Source organism: Camelina sativa, chromosome 1, assembly GCF_030686135.1.
Source record: "Camelina sativa cultivar CO46 ecotype springtype chromosome 1, ASM3068613v1".
NCBI lineage: Eukaryota > Viridiplantae > Streptophyta > Magnoliopsida > Brassicales > Brassicaceae > Camelina > Camelina sativa.
In genome coordinates, this window is record NC_141880.1 from 5,766,549 (window position 1) to 5,781,861 (window position 15,313).

The 15,313-nt window shown below is 38.8% G+C and overlaps 5 protein-coding genes across 6 annotated transcripts; 2 read left to right on the plus strand and 3 right to left on the minus strand.

Moving 5' to 3' along the window:
- Positions 1–205: 205 nt before the first annotated feature.
- Positions 206–3,512, minus strand: LOC104778885 (uncharacterized). 2 transcript variants are annotated; one of them, XM_010503302.2, is made up of 8 exons: positions 3,345–3,512; positions 2,569–2,869; positions 2,277–2,474; positions 1,927–2,199; positions 1,704–1,806; positions 1,500–1,618; positions 1,216–1,392; positions 206–1,129 (listed from the first exon to the last, which is right to left on the minus strand). In XM_010503302.2, exons 2-8 carry the CDS (start codon positions 2,854–2,856, stop codon positions 344–346), a joined length of 1,944 nt encoding a protein of 647 aa, XP_010501604.2. In that variant the 5' UTR covers positions 2,857–2,869; positions 3,345–3,512; the 3' UTR covers positions 206–343. The 2 variants fall into 2 exon arrangements, with proteins under 2 accessions (XP_010501604.2, XP_087357352.1); XM_087501226.1 differs by lacking the exon at positions 3,345–3,512 and adding an exon at positions 2,991–3,123.
- Positions 3,513–3,715: 203 nt separating this feature from the next.
- LOC104778894 (sm-like protein LSM1B) lies at positions 3,716–5,579 on the plus strand. Its single transcript, XM_010503309.3, has 5 exons — positions 3,716–4,160; positions 4,767–4,835; positions 4,926–5,041; positions 5,126–5,188; positions 5,301–5,579. Exons 1-5 carry the CDS (start codon positions 4,100–4,102, stop codon positions 5,376–5,378), a joined length of 387 nt encoding a protein of 128 aa, XP_010501611.2. The 5' UTR covers positions 3,716–4,099; the 3' UTR covers positions 5,379–5,579.
- Positions 5,580–5,805: 226 nt separating this feature from the next.
- LOC104778903 (exocyst complex component EXO70A1-like) lies at positions 5,806–8,302 on the minus strand. The gene is made up of 2 exons (XM_087501325.1): positions 8,053–8,302; positions 5,806–7,963 (listed from the first exon to the last, which is right to left on the minus strand). Exon 2 carries the CDS (start codon positions 7,961–7,963, stop codon positions 6,083–6,085), a length of 1,881 nt encoding a protein of 626 aa, XP_087357451.1. The 5' UTR covers positions 8,053–8,302; the 3' UTR covers positions 5,806–6,082.
- A 1,699-nt stretch (positions 8,303–10,001) lies between these two features.
- Positions 10,002–13,525, plus strand: LOC104778917 (oligouridylate-binding protein 1C). The gene is made up of 12 exons (XM_087501518.1): positions 10,002–10,395; positions 10,842–10,903; positions 10,989–11,091; positions 11,318–11,394; positions 11,477–11,538; positions 11,618–11,705; positions 11,839–11,914; positions 12,012–12,042; positions 12,269–12,388; positions 12,528–12,613; positions 12,747–12,923; positions 13,031–13,525. Exons 1-12 carry the CDS (start codon positions 10,279–10,281, stop codon positions 13,313–13,315), a joined length of 1,284 nt encoding a protein of 427 aa, XP_087357644.1. The 5' UTR covers positions 10,002–10,278; the 3' UTR covers positions 13,316–13,525.
- LOC104778910 (protein FLUORESCENT IN BLUE LIGHT, chloroplastic) lies at positions 13,478–15,279 on the minus strand. The gene is made up of 4 exons (XM_010503322.3): positions 15,152–15,279; positions 14,512–14,639; positions 14,193–14,358; positions 13,478–14,104 (listed from the first exon to the last, which is right to left on the minus strand). Exons 1-4 carry the CDS (start codon positions 15,234–15,236, stop codon positions 13,581–13,583), a joined length of 903 nt encoding a protein of 300 aa, XP_010501624.1. The 5' UTR covers positions 15,237–15,279; the 3' UTR covers positions 13,478–13,580.
- Positions 15,280–15,313: the final 34 nt, after the last annotated feature.

A 15,313-nucleotide genomic window follows, 5' to 3' on the forward strand; every position in this document is an offset into this window, starting at 1 on the left:
AGTGTATTTTAATTTCTCGTCAGCACGATGATACATGTCTATATCCGTATTATTAAAAATTTAAAGCGACAACGATTTTATAAAATGAGACAAATGACATCGCCTACTGAGTGTGATTAGGCCTAGAAAGAGACATTTTAACAATTGTCGATTCCACAATTTGAAAAAGACAATCTTCTAACTCACTAAAATAGCGAAATGTAACTGGATAAACAAAAATTTATCACTTTTCATAAAGATAATAGTCGTCGACAAGTAGTGTAGTACGTATTTACAACTGCAAATACAAATTTTTACCGCCAAAAAAAGAGGAAGGGAAAAAAACAAGAAGAGAAGCTTTTTTTTAAGGATGTTCAATTGTTAGCTCTTGTATTAGACGTTCGATCTGTCGTCTGTAAACAGGCATGAAATGATCGCTTATCATCCTCTGCGATAACCTCACCTTACTATACAATGACCTTGGCGTCAGAAATATTCCTACTCTACCCTCCTCCACCGTCTCCACTGTTGTCTCAGGAGGCCTCTCGAGGGCAGAACCGTCTGCTTCTTCTTCTTCTTCTTCTTCTTCTTCGTCGTTAGCCTCTACGGCCTCGGGTCGTACTGTGACAATATGCATGATTTTACCCGCTGGGAGGAATCTGCGGGATTCTTTCATCTCAGCCGTCTGGTTCTCTGGTGGGGCAACACCGGCCTCTGCAATGACGGCTTCTTCTTCTTCTTTGATTTCTTTTGCCACGTCGGTTTCTTCTTCAGGTTGTTCTGACGAATCGTGGTAAAGGTCATGCTCAAGTTGCTGCCATAGCTCAGCTTCAGTCATCCGCTCTTCGCGTGTTCCGATTTCAGCTGGATCCTCACACTCATCAAGATCAGTTGCTCCGAGATGAGCAGATGTTTCGTTGTAATTAGAACTCTCAGCTTCTGATTTCCATTTCCCGGTTATTTCTTCATCCGTAACAAGAAGAGGATCTGAAGTTTCAGGTATATCTTGGGACATTGCTTCAGAAGAATCTAACTGATGTTCCGAGTTTGATTGAATAGCAGAGGCTCTGCGCCGGGGTCCCATACATGACCAAGAAGATATGGTTAGTGCAGGACGGGTCAGCATGCTTTGAGCTCTTCTCATCACAACCTGCAAAGAGTTTTGTTATATTTTCAAACTTCTTAAGTCTTAAGTTCTATATAAACTCCAGGAGCATATTCGGTGTAGTTTATTACCTGTGTGCCACTAGAAACTGGTCGTAACATTGCACCAGCACCAGCAACTTTTGCTTTGGCAGTGGCCATAGATGGAAGCCGTGATCCTAAAGCCGTCGCTGAGCGATAAACAGTGCTGAGAATTCGAGTCCGTTCGATTTGATTTCTTAGATCATTTAGCCAAGCAGATGCTGTTACCTGAAGAGGTGGAAAGGGGAGAACAAATGGTTTATCTCAAGAAATTACAACAAACGTTTTCCCAAGTATATAAATGAAGCATAGAATTTAGGGTCTAGGAAGCTAACCTCAGCCCGTAAGTCATCTACTGCTGCAGCAGAAAATGTAGGCACCAGATCGGCTCCGTTTATGACAGATACAATGAAGTCATTCCCAGAGTTAGCTAATTCCCAAGTCATACAGGCAGCTGAAGAATATAGGAACAAAAGCTCAGTCTTAATATCTACGAAGTTATCAACAGATATAACTGAAAACTATTTTGGATGAAAAACCTGGGGCAAATGTAACACAGGTAGCTGTAGAGAGCATTTTCTGCTCCCGCAATATATATGTCAGAAGTGCAGCTGTTCCACCGCCCAAAGAGTGACCTACGATCTGCCAACAACATCCAGAAAAATTACAATGTAAGGGGCACGAGACAGTCTTTAGTTTCTCACATAATAGGTTTTAGAAACCAGGTGAAATCAAGAATAGAGAAGCGGCTACATAAAGTACCTTGATTTTGTAATCTGGATATTGCTCAAGACCCTTGAGAAGACAAGGGGTAGCAAGTTTGGCTATACACCGGGCAGCAGCAACCATACCACAATGTGCATATCCTAAGACCAAATTGCTGACCCCCCTCTCGTTTACAACAGTATGATGGAACGGAACGATTGCTCCTGTTGCAGCCGTCAAAGTGTCCTTGATGCTATGCGTTCCACGGATCAACAGTAAAAAACATTTTGTATTGTGATCGACAAGAACCGTAAAAGCTGGCTTCAATATCTACATGATTCACAAACTAATTCTCAGTTTCTACGGCGAAAAAAGTGCCTAGGAGTTGAGAGTTGTTAAAGTTTTACCCCAGCTTTGGGTTCGTGAATAAGGACGTTTTCCTTTGTAAAGCCAGTCTCTTCTAAGAACAAGGGAAATGGCTTCTTGGAGAAATGCCAACACAGTGTCAACAAGTGCAAAAGATATCTGAGTTCAGTGGCTACTTCTGGTCCTTTAAGCTCTATACTATCTTTACCACCAAAGACACGATCAACATGTAAAAGTCCCTGCGGTTATAAACATACAATTACAAAGATGAAGAAATAACTGAAAAAAAAATCCAGAACTTGTCACTGTTACAAAAGATAAAGAGATGTTTACCTGCCTCTTGAGGAGAAAATTGATCCCAAAAGCAAGATCTCCAATAGGCCACTTGCCGAGAGTCTCAGAGTAAGTAAAACGAAGAGTCTCAGAAAGAGTAGAGATTGTCTCCAACCAAGTGGCTGGAGCTTGGATAAGTCTATGTGAAACACGGTCAATCCTCAAAGAAGCACGAGTCTCAGAATTCTCATCGTCAACATCAGATGGACCAGCTATTAATTTCCGATTCAACGTGTAATAAAGAAGAGCAGCTGCTCCAGCTGCGGTTGCCATAGTTGCAGTTGCCATGACCAACCTTTCCCTATAAAAACATCAATGAAACAATTCAGAACAAAAGAAATCACTCAATAGAGCTTAGATGTGGAAATAATCTAAAGAGAAAAAACTCAGACTAAAAATAAAATAAAAATCGATCTAACTACATTGGATGCACAATTTCAATCTCCGACTTTTTTTTCCAGAAATCTCCAAAAACATGTAAAACTGGAAAATTGGAATACAATTTCGTAGAAAGGAACATTCTTTTCAAGATATATCCCAAAAAAAAAAAAAAAAAAAAATTGGGGGAAAAAAAAACTATGCCATTAATAGAAAAGTCTCACTTTCCTGAAATTTCTCGAATACTACAACAAACCCTATACTCTAGATAACTTATTCGCAGTTTTCAACCGATGGAAACAATCCGAAATTGAACATAATCGATTGCAAAGGGAACAAGATCCGTGAACTAAAGAAACAAAACCCTAAAATCGAATCGTAAAAACACGAAATCGAACCTGGAGAAGTAAGACGGAATCGTGACCCTGATTTTTTTCTTTTAGGGGTTTTTCGGTGGAAGAGGTTAAGTTTGCTTTAGCTGTTTATGTACGATATCTCCGGGGAAGGTAGGGGGATTTCTCTCCGACGACGACGACGGTGGTGATGATGATGATAGCTACAAAAGTACAAAACTGATTTCGTTTTTGCTTTAAATAAATAAACTGCGCTACGTTTTTATGCTTAGCAAACGCCGCGTAGTTTCGCGCCGCCAATATCTAGTGCTGACGTGGCGATATATTAGTGGAGTATTATTTAAATTTTAAAGTTTTACTGTTATATTTACTAGTGTAAATATGAGAAATTAATTAAAAAAATTGTCAATATTTTTAACTGGGAAAGTGGTTGAAGTTTTTTATCGAGTTCGGTCGGACACTTTTATAGCTCTCTGGCGTTGTTTCTTCGAAATTTCTCATCCAAAGTGCGCGATCGGATCTGGGTTTTATATTTTTTTGACGAACCCGTGTCCCAATCTCCGATCTCGTGTCGAAAGTCTCAATCTTTTTATTTTTTCTTTATCTCTTTTTCTCAATTTAAACCCTTTAGTCAAAACCCTAATTTCCGCCTTCCTGTCAAAATTTAGACTCGTCTGCGTTCGATATAGCCAATCCTATCTCTTCAGCTAGAGAATCTGAGACCATTATATCTATCAGTTTGTGTTTTATAGGAAGACCGAAACTTTTCATCAATTTCAAGCGGATAGAGTCAGTGAGCGATGTCTTGGGCTGGCCCTGAAGAAATCTATCTTTCAACCTCACTCGCTAGTTATCTCGATAGTAAAAATCCGTCTCCCTTTTCCTCTCTGATTTACAGATTTGTTTGAAGCGTTATGTATGTTACAAGGATACGGCTTGATGGGTTTGAATGCATTTATGGAGCTTATTCTTGCAAACAATTCAGTGTTGCTTGCGTTTTGATTTTGAGTTCTTAAATTGATAACTAGGCTTTTATTATTCTGCGGCCTTATTCAAGCCTTGTCAATTTTGGTGTTGAGTTATCGGAAAAGAGACGCTCTTTGTTGATTAAGAGATTGAATCTTAAAAAGCTTTTAGTTTTATCTGTTGTGTCAAATCTGAATGTTCTTCATCAGCTATTGATGTTAAGCTTTTAGCATGCATGAGATAAAATGTGATGGGATTGCTGGCTCACTCTTGATTCAACTTAAGAAGAATATACTTTAGCCTGTGTCGAATTTGTCATTATCGGCTTAAGGATCCAAAATTCAAGTTCATTTCGATATTGCTTCTTTAATTTTGAAGTTTCATGATCCTCATTTTGCTGATGTTTAACTACGAAACTCATTTGGAGTTAGGTTTGCTTTTAACAATGAATCAATGTGCATCAGCTACTTATAATTGTTGGCTCTGCTCTTGACGATGCAGGAAAACTACTTGTGCTCCTTAGAGATGGTAGAAAGCTTATGGGAACACTCCGTTCTTTTGATCAATTTGGTATATACTTATCTATTCATGCTCCTACTTTTGTGATATTGTTGATGGGAGACAGATTTAAACTATTCTTTGTTCGTTGTATATGTATAGCCAATGCGGTTCTAGAAGGTGCGTGTGAGAGGGTAATTGTTGGTGAACAATACTGCGACATTCCTTTAGGCCTCTATGTAATCCGTGGAGAGAATGTTGTTCTGATTGGTGAGCTGGTAAGACTTCTCCTTGTTTGTTTGTTTTTGTTATCTCACTTTGTGTTTTCTAGATCACTGAGTTTCTTAAACCATGTGTCTTAGGACACGGAGAGAGAAGAACTTCCTCCACATATGATTCGTGTCTCAGAGGCAGAGATTAAAAGGGTAAGGCATCACATCACATGTTCTAACTTTCACACATCTGTTTAATTCATTTGTGATGTTGTGTGCTTGCTTACTGATGATTTGATTTTGGGGAATTTTTGTGTTGGTGTAGGCGCAAAAGGTGGAGAGGGAAGAAAGTGAGCTGAGAGGAACAATGAGGAAGAGAATGGAGTTCCTTGACTTTGATTAAACCAGATTGTGTCCCCATTCATTCTTGGCTTGATGCTCTGCTTTGGCTCGCAAGTTTTATGATGAGCCTTTTTGGTGTGTTAAATTTAGGGGATCGACGCAAGTCTTTTGTTTCATTTTGGAAGAATATGCGAAAAATAATCTGTGTACTTCTGTCTCTTCGGATCTATTTTACCTTTTCAGAAGAAAAATATTTATCATTTTTTTTGTGCCTTCTCTTGGAATTGGCCAATTGGGTAGAGAGATTGGGATATCTTATCAAAATCAAGATATAAGACTTTTCCGTTTTGAATTTCAAGAATACTTAACCGTTGGCTAACACTTGTAAACAAAGGGGCTTGCCTATAAGCTCTGCCAACCAGGATGGAGAGTTGGAGACAATCTATGCAAGAAGAACTACAACCAAACTGCACAAACAGAAACGAAAATGGAGCAAAAGCAAAAGACTAAAGAAGGACGTGGCACATTGCAAAATTTACATGGTACTTGTTGGTCCTGTGACCAATCAGGACTTTGGTTAAAAGAAGACATATAGCACAAACAACAACACACAAATATATGTTTACCTGGAAATGATTCCATCGGGCAGAAGAAACCTTGTGAATATCAATTCAAAGAATGGGTCTATTCTACGACATCCTAAAGTGGCACGTGGCTGAAAAAAAGAAAGTAAGAAAGAAGACGAATGTTCGTGTTAATCTTCATTTATCGCCTCCTCAAGTGTGGTGGTGTAGTATATCCTTCGAAGAAATCTAGAACGATGGTCTCGATATCTTCAACTGAGTATTTCAAGTAGTTCTCAGGGTGTCTCCCACTCTCTATATGACCCCTGAACCTTCCAAGAAACGATCTATAAGCCGGGATTAGATGCTCGGATAGAGATATTCGGAGTTCCTCTCTAAGCTGAGCATCTGGAACCGACCATGTGGACTGAGTCCTGTGAACCTCTTCGAACATAGTATTGAATGCCTTAAACCTCTCTCTCAGTGCACTTCTCGATACACCTGAGGAGAAACTCCCACTCACATGTAACCCTTCATCTCTCAGGCTATTCAGTACTCTGACCCATGTAGCTCTCTGGTAGTTTGTGGCAGCATGTCTAAATATCCCAGTGAGTTTCCTTAAATAATGGTCCCCAATCATTTCCCTTAGCTCAGGTGACCTTTTCACTTTCTGAACAATGTAATGGATGTTGTTCATGATAAATATGTGAGCTAGAGATGTGTCTCTATAGTGATTGGACTTCTCTTCTAAGTTGAAATGCAAAACCACGATCAACCAAATCAAATGCAAATCCAATGGAGACTTACTCTCTAACTCAGTGAAATCCATATCCGGTGTGTTTTGATCAGAGCCAGTAGAAGGATTCGACATGATAAGATCATCCAGGGTTTGCTTATAATCAGAGATCATAACAATGTAGTTCATCACATACCTCGTCAACGGGTGAATCGTTCCTCCAGGGACAGGAACTATCGAAGGCTCACGAAGAACAGCATTCTCAAACTCCGAGAGTATACCTCTAGCAGCTTCCGCTAGTCTAGACTGAATCTCAACGGCTTGAACCCTAATAGTATCTGATGAATCAGAGTCAAAGATTGCTTCTATATCAGGCAACATATCCGTTAACGCATCATGTAAATCAAGAATCTTGAAAAGCTTCTCAGGTGATCTTCTACTAATGCTAACAGCTTCAGGGAAAGTGAAAAGTCTGAGAGCAGAAGCCTTCACTGTCTCCATGAAACAAGTCTCATCCATGGCCGTGCATATGCCATCAAAAAGCTGCTCACAAAGCCTCTTCTCACTGGAGAACACAACTCTAATACAGACCTTAGCTGCACGGATCCATTGTCTCATCTTTCCAACAACAGCTTCCCAGTCAAGCTTCTGCACATCTCCGATGCTTATCTTGACAATACCAAGCTGCTTAAAAATGGTTTCCATGGCTGACTTGCGAACAGTTCCGTAGACTTGGATACATTCACGAGAGTAACCGGCGGCGACCATTCGCTGAACAATCGATCTTAGATCAGAAACAGCCTCAGGAGAAATCAGATCCATTTCTCGTATACTGCTTGTGGATCTGTAACTGCTTCTCCTACGAGTTAACCGGCTTGAACCGGAACCACCTGGCGAGTTCAACTCTTCTTCTTCGGTCGCAGTAGTTACGGAGCTGTCATCTCCAGCTTCGGCGCATAACGACGGAGAGACTGATGACGATGATGACTCCTCGAGAAAAAGCGAATCAGGTTCGAATACAGTTGTATGGGAGAGAAGAATGTTACGGAACTCGTCTTCGAGTCTAGCCATGGCGATTTGGATAGCTGAGTTAGCTTTGACCTCGTTGTCATCAACAGCGGTTGCGGCGGCGGAGGAGGAAGAGGAAGAAGAGAAGGAGATAGAAGATAAGGAGCGTTGGATTTCATCAACGGCTCGAAGGAAACGATCAACTTCATCACGATCGCTTTGGAAAATCATCTTACCTCTAGCTTCCTCAGAAGCCGCAGAGTCCCACCGGAGTATTATCCTCTGTGCCGTCTCTAACTTCGAATCATCGGAATCTAAACTATTCTCCGGCGGTTCCATCTTTAACAAAAATATCAATCAATCAGACAACAGAACAAAAATTAAAAAGACACCAGTTGAAAAGCAAATGAAATCATATTCTCACTAACCTCTCCACCGATTCAAATTAGGTCTTCTTCTTCTTTTTCTTTTGCTTCTTCTTCTTCTCAGATGAATGAGATTGGTCCAATTTTTTTTTTTTTTTTTTTTCAGTTTGTCCTTACGAATTTTTTAAAAATATTTTTCTTATCAGAAGTCTTATTAGTAAGGCAAAAGCTGTCTGTTTTGTAGTATTGTTTTTTGTTTTCTTTTAAAAAATATTCACCAGTACCGATCAACCTTTTGTATTCACCCCTTCCTCTATTAATCAAAATTTTTTTATTTAAAAATTAATTAAAATTAAATTTAAAAGCAATACAAATTAAAAAATAAGGAAAGTAAAATATTAATTTGGTTTACATTTTACAATTAAAGGAGGTTATATATAAGTTTGAGTTTATATATGAGAATTAAGCTTTACATTTTATAATTAAAACGAAATTATATGTCGGTTTTGGTTTACAAATGAGGTGATTATGCTTTAGATTTTACAATTATAACAAAATTATATGTCGATTTGGGTTTACAAATGAGATGGTTAGAATTTAGATTTTACAATTAAAATAAAATTATATCTCGGTTTGAGTTTACAAATGAGATGGTTAGAGTTTAGATTTTATAATTATAATGAAATTATATATCGGTTAAAGTTTACAAATGAGATGGTTATTGTTTAGATTTTACAATTAGAACGAAATTATATATCAGTTTGAATTTATAAAAGAGCGGTTTAAGTTTTTAATTTTATAATAATGTATATAATTTTTTTTTTTTTGTAAGGAGGTAAATGAAGACAAGTATTGTTTTTTGTTTTTTTTGAAAGTTTATGCTAGAGAAAAGTGGGAAATCGGAAAATAAAATTAAATAAAAATCTCTTTGGACTATTCAACTCCTCTCTTTGTGTTTTTGTGTATACGTTTGCCCAAAAGATTTAAACTTTGTTCGGAATTACTCTCCGGCGGCGTGAAATGCCCGGTAAAATTAAAAATTGGGTGAGATCTGAAGTCATAAATGCTAGTATAATGCCTAAAACAAAGTCCCCACTTTCTCTACAAAAAAAAGAGACACATATCTAGATATATCCAATCATGTCTTATGATGATTCATCTTCCCATTTTTATAGTGGGATCACTTAAGCCAGTAATTTTGGAAACTCAAGTCAAGCATATATAATGATGATTATGACATAATACACAATTCCATAGATACATTACCTACAACTACAATGGTCAATATACTTTGATTGACGTGGTTGGAGTTGGACCATGTTGGTAAAGACATCAATTTTGTATTATACAATTTATAATCAAATTACCTCTACGGATAAGAGTAGTACCAGAATTTTGGTGAATCTTTTTTTTTAAAAAATTATTATAATGGAGACGTTTTAATACGTTTATTTGGAATAGTCGTAAACCAGCTAACATAAATGTACATTGTCAAACCTCATAATGAGATGAGGTTGGTGGACCATACTTAATTTTGATCGAGCTGATGATTACGTAATACAAGTTGTAGTGGATATTTAAGGTTCTTCAATGTTTGAAGAATTAGGTTTAAGTTACACAATGAAAAGTCATAATTAATCTGAAAATTTGATATATATATATATATATTCACAAAAAAAGAAGAAAATGATAAATACAATTTTCTATCATTATGTTTTTTTTATTTCAAGACCCTGAACTTAGACCACGAACTCAATCAGTTTACACAGACCTGACTAACTCAATATACACGCTTGGGTCCACGGAACAAGTTTAGTCAGAGAGATATACAGTGGTCCCTCCACATCCACGGGATAAACGACTGCGTTTTAATATGGGCCTGGGCCTGACAATGGGCTGTGTCAGCAAAGGGGAATGACAACAAGGAGCGTTATTGGCTGTCACCAGAAAAAAAGATCGTCACAGCCCTGTAACGTTAGTATCACCTCACTTCTTGTCTGAAAAGTAGCAATAAAATAAATCGTGCTATAAATAGTTCACTTGTGCCGCACGGTCCCTCTCATCTTCTACGGACAGCTTCTTTCTCTTTCCTCTCTGATTTTTTTTTTTTTTTCCTCATTCTACCTTTTTCTCTTTTTTTTTTTTTTTTTTTTTTTTTTTTGGTTAGTTTTTTTTTTCTTTCTTTCTTTCTTCATCTCGTGAGCGAGATAGTACCTGAACCCTAGCGGAGAGCTTTCTGGGAGAAACAAAACAGATATCTTTCTTTTCATCGCAGTAAGGGCAAAAAAAATGCAGAATCCGAGACTGAAGCAACAGCAACAACAACAACAACAAGTTTTGATGCAGCAACAAGCTCTGATGCAGCAACACTCTCTTTACCATCCTGGTGTTTTGGCTCCTCCTCAGGTTTAATTTTTCTTTCTACCTTTTTTACATCTTCTTCGATGTGTCTAATTTTGGTCGAAATCGGAGTTGTGAAAGTTTTTTTTTAATTATTAATTCCATTTCTACACTATCGTCTCTCTCGTGGGTCCTTTAATTCCGGGTCGGGTTTAGTTTGTGTTCATCATTTGAAGCTATGGCTCATTCCAACGGGCTGTATCGTTTGTGTTCCATTTTATGATTTGATTGAACGGGAAGGCTAGGGTTTCCAGATCCTGTACCCAGGCTAACAATTCGTTCCTTTATCTGTTGATGATGTCTTTTGTGTTTTAGTTTTTTGTTGGGCCATTACCAAATTGAGCTGATATATACCGTCTCATCTCATGGAGATAGAAAAGGAATGATTTTTTTTTTCTTCTTTTGCTGCAATCCCTTTTCATATTTTTTTTCATAATTTTGGGCATCTGCAGTTAGAGCCTGTTCCAAGTGGAAACCTTCCTCCTGGTTTTGATCCCAGTACTTGCCGTAGCGTGTGAGTGAATTGGTTTTGAGCATCACTTTGTTTTGAAGGTGTGTAGTTCTGAGTTTATGTTTTAACTCCTATAATCATTTGGCAGGTATGTTGGAAACATCCATACACAGGTCACAGAGCCTCTGCTTCAAGAGATTTTTACTAGCACTGGCCCTGTTGAAAGCAGTAAACTCATAAGGAAAGATAAGGTAGAGAGACTCGAAATTCACCTTTTTTTCTTTCTTCTACCTTTTTGTGTTAAGATTGTGAAAGTGACCGTCTTTTAAAGTAGCATTCTTTTTTTGGACGAGCATAACAAAAGAATTGCCTAGTTGCATGCTTGAGAAAAAATCTACTTGCTGCTCTGCTTAGATTGGGTTCCTCAACTTTACTAAAAAGGGACTCACTGACAAAAATGTACTTTTCTGATTTCAGTCATCATATGGATTTGTTCACTACTTCGACCGTAGATCTGCTGCTCTGGCTATACTGTCCCTGAATGGAAGGCATCTGTAAGGAACAATTTTCATAGTTCTGTTTTTTTCATTATTTCTTCAAACGCTTTCACTTAGGTTATAATACTTCAATTCACAGGTTTGGACAGCCTATCAAAGTCAATTGGGCATATGCCACTGGTCAGAGGGAAGACACTTCAAGTAAGTTTTTGATTTTTTTCAAAGATTTGCATTTTGTTTGTTTGGGATGCTCAATGTTTTTGTTTCTCATGAGTTGCAGGCCATTTCAACATTTTTGTTGGAGATCTCAGTCCAGAGGTTACTGACGCTACTTTATATCAAAGCTTTTCTGTTTTTCCCGCTTGTTCGTAAGTTCTCATATGCTGATCAAACACTTTTTTTAAGAATCACAAAATTCTCCTATTGGTTAAGCTTATCTGCTGAAACATCACATCCAACTCTTAATCTTGAACTGAGTCTAATATTAGTATTCTCTTGAAGGGATGCAAGAGTTATGTGGGACCAGAAGACTGGGCGCTCAAGAGGCTTTGGGTTTGTTTCCTTCCGCAATCAACAGGTAATGTATATTCTTTTAAGTCATGCGGTGACTACTTGTTTTAGCTCAAGGATCTTTTGTGGTTTACATTAATGTTAAATGTTGTTTCCATTTGCAGGAAGCTCAAACTGCCGTTAATGAGATGAATGGTAAGGATTGTATTGCAGCTGAGATCTCAGGACTTTCATTCTCATTTTTGAACTGTGCCTTCTCAGTTGTGGAGTTCGTATTATGAGTTTTCTTGATTTATTAGTCAATAACTGCTGAAAGTTACATAGTTTCTGTTTCAACGAGTAATCTTGATTTATTAGTCAAGAACTGAGATTGTGTCTTTATCCTTAGCGATAAACCTTTGATTTTACCACATATTCGCAGGTAAGTGGTTAAGTAGCAGACAGATCAGATGCAACTGGGCCACGAAGGGCGCTACTTCTGGTGAGGATAAGCACAGTTCTGATGGAAAAAGTGTTGTAGAACTTACAACTGGCTCATCAGGTTGTTCTTCTTTGACTGTGCAAGATTCTGAATTTTCTATTTCACCTGCAAGTGGAATTCGTAAAAATACATTGATTTTCTCTGGGTAATAAGAAAAACTCACAGCTAACAAAGCTACGTTGGTCGTTTGATTGTGCAGAGGATGGTAAAGAGACCCTAAATGAGGAAGCACCTGAAAACAATTCTCAGTTTACTACTGTTTATGTGGGAAATCTTGCTCCAGAGGTACGTTATCGACTAGGAAGTGCTCCTTGTAACGTGGATCACTATCATAATAAAAACAGTTTTATTAAGGCTCTTTGATGAATTATTGCATCAGTAGATTTGGGGTACATCATGACAGCGATCTATCTTGCAGGTAACTCAGCTTGATCTACACCGCTACTTCCATGCTCTTGGTGCTGGAGTTATTGAAGAGGTCCGTGTCCAACGAGACAAAGGCTTTGGTTTCGTGAGATATAATACGCATCCCGAGGCTGCTCTTGCTATTCAGATGGGTAACAGTCAGCCTTACCTCTTTAACAGACAGATAAAGGTACTTCAAACCACAAAATATCCCTCTCTATTTGATCTCACTGTTCCCGAAACTTGCTTTATCTGAGACTTAGCATGTAATCTGACATTTCATTTTGTTAACTGTAGTGCTCATGGGGAAACAAACCAACTCCACCAGGTACAGCCTCAAACCCACTTCCCCCACCTGCCCCAGCACCAGTGCCTGGTCTGTCTGCAGCTGATCTCTTAGCCTATGAGAGGCAATTGGCATTAAGCAAGATGGCTAGTGTGAATGCCTTAATGCATCCACAGGGTCAACACCCTCTAAGGCAAGCAGCTCATGGAATGAATGCAGCTGGACATACTGCAGCCATGTACGATGGTGGCTATCAGAATGTTGCCGCCGCACAACAGCTCATGTACTATCAGTAATAAACCTCCGAGGCACTGATCTTAAGTTCAATCTCTTTGCTTTTCTTTCTTTTGTTTTTCCTTTTTCTAGAACTTGTTTGTGTGTGTGTCTGTCATCTCTCTCTTAAGTTATCTATATAAAGTTACATCTTCAGCTGTATGCTTAGTTATGTGTCCCCATGGACTGTAAGACAAGCAAATTACATTCAATAAAAGGGATTTGGATGTCCATTTTATGTGATTTGACATAGAACACAAACATATAACAAAGGACATTGCGGAAGAATCAGTCTGTCTCTAACCGAGCAATGTATGTGTCATAGAAATTTCCAGCTTTCTCGAGATCTCCCAGCTCTGTATAACAGTCTGCAATAGCTCCATATGCTTCAGTGATTCCAGAATCTTCACCTACCCTCTTTGAGATGGCTAGAACCATGGAGTGATATTGTATGGCTTCTCTATACTTCCCTTGGCGTTGAAGCGAGGCGCCTAACCCTCTTGCAGCTTTCTTTTCTTCGATGGGGTCTCCGAGACTCTGAGCAAGTTCCAAAGCTAACTTGAACTCAGCATACGCTTTCTCTGGTTCTTGGTTCCTAAGAAAGGTTTTTCCCGTTTTCAACTTGGAAATCAACTCCTGTTTCTTTGGTTCCACAATGATTTCACTCTCTGGGATTCTCGCTCCCACTGGCGCATAACTCAAACTTGGTGCATAAGACTCGATTTTCGCTTGTCTCCTAAGAGCTGCGTTAATCTGTCGTAGTTGTTCATTCAATCTCTGTAACTCCCCTTTCCTCTGCCGAGCAACCAACCCTGGTTTGTGTACCACAAAAATTGTTATCAAAACCCCAATGAGTACAGTTCGTAGGAGCAAAGTTTGAAGAAAAGACTAGTTTACTACCTCCAACAGTGGCTCCAACTAAAGCTACAAGTAACAAAATTGGCATACTGAACATGGAGCTCTCTGGCTCACATGTCTCAGCAGCCAAAGCTTCAAGTGGTGTAGCCATCTGTAGGGAGTTTGTCAACAACACTGCCATCACCGGTAATTTGAGCCTCCCAATTCCCTGCCACATCCACATCTAAAGGCTTACTATCAAAACGAAAAAACTTGACAGCAAAAACTAAACTGAGTCAAACACTATCCTGGTATTCAAGCAATATAATACTCACAGGTTATAGTGGGATATATCTAAACATCACGGAACTCACCAACCTACCTCAAAAGCTGACAACTTTTCAAGAGTTTCCACGCTGCCTTCACGCTCCTTGTGATGAGAAGACAACTGCAAAATTTTGGAAAAAGGATGATGATCTCCAGGGTTTCTGACTAGTAACTTTCCAATCCCTGAAAAAAGTAACGGCGAAATGTCTGAATCCAGTAAGATGACTTCATCAGCAACCACGAATTGACAAATGAGCTAACATGAAAATATGACAAGAGGGTTGAACTAGTTTCAGGAATGCAAACACAATCCGTGAAAACCATCAAATTCGCTAAGCTCCTCAACTACCAATTCGAGTGTATAAGATTCACGTATTCAGAGTCTTGGGTGACACGGATATGGAAGATGTATCACAAAGATCTCAACAAGAACACAAATGAGAACAACACAACAGGAGATCACGCCAGAGTTAAAAAAAAAAAATGCTTTTGAAGAGTTGAGGGCATAATCAAGCTACACACTTATCATGAACATAATGCGTGTTCTGAGCAACACAATCACCCCGAATGAAATTACAAAAGCCTAGTTCAGTCTCCGACATTCTGATGCCTCATCACCAAAAGAGGATCACTCACATAGCAACAGAGACCCTTGAATTGGAAAATCTGATTCAGCTAGTGAAATATGAGCTAACCTGGACCATGAGACTTGTCGCGCGGCGGTGGTTGGCCACCGGAAGTATAGGAGAAGGAGGAGCAACACCGGATAAGCGCCGTCATCTCTAAAGAACGCTCTCTGAGAGGATAAAACCACGGCTTGGGAAAAGCTTATTTAAAAACTCGTTTCCGCTGGTCTA

Bases quoted from the DNA above. Each gene is read 5' to 3' on its own strand.
- LOC104778885 (XM_087501226.1), bottom strand. From the start codon at position 3,088: ATGTTCCTTTCTACGAAATTGTATTCCAATTTTCCAGTTTTACATGTT. The intron at 1,619-1,703 runs GTTTTTCATCCA...TATATTCTTCAG, and splicing joins CTGTGTTACATTTGCCCCAG to CTGCCTGTATGACTTGGGAA. The intron at 1,130-1,215 runs GTAATAAACTAC...AACTCTTTGCAG, and splicing joins CAGTTTCTAGTGGCACACAG to GTTGTGATGAGAAGAGCTCA.
- LOC104778894 (XM_010503309.3), top strand. From the start codon at position 4,100: ATGTCTTGGGCTGGCCCTGAAGAAATCTATCTTTCAACCTCACTCGCT. The intron at 4,836-4,925 runs GTATATACTTAT...GTATATGTATAG, and splicing joins CCGTTCTTTTGATCAATTTG to CCAATGCGGTTCTAGAAGGT. The intron at 5,042-5,125 runs GTAAGACTTCTC...CATGTGTCTTAG, and splicing joins TTGTTCTGATTGGTGAGCTG to GACACGGAGAGAGAAGAACT.
- LOC104778903 (XM_087501325.1), bottom strand. From the start codon at position 7,963: ATGGAACCGCCGGAGAATAGTTTAGATTCCGATGATTCGAAGTTAGAG.
- LOC104778917 (XM_087501518.1), top strand. From the start codon at position 10,279: ATGCAGAATCCGAGACTGAAGCAACAGCAACAACAACAACAACAAGTT. The intron at 11,092-11,317 runs GTAGAGAGACTC...TTCTGATTTCAG, and splicing joins AACTCATAAGGAAAGATAAG to TCATCATATGGATTTGTTCA. The intron at 11,706-11,838 runs GTAAGTTCTCAT...ATTCTCTTGAAG, and splicing joins TCTGTTTTTCCCGCTTGTTC to GGATGCAAGAGTTATGTGGG.
- LOC104778910 (XM_010503322.3), bottom strand. From the start codon at position 15,236: ATGACGGCGCTTATCCGGTGTTGCTCCTCCTTCTCCTATACTTCCGGT. The intron at 14,640-15,151 runs GTTAGCTCATAT...TACTTTTTTCAG, and splicing joins CGACAAGTCTCATGGTCCAG to GGATTGGAAAGTTACTAGTC. The intron at 14,105-14,192 runs GTAGTAAACTAG...TACACAAACCAG, and splicing joins AGTTGGAGCCACTGTTGGAG to GGTTGGTTGCTCGGCAGAGG.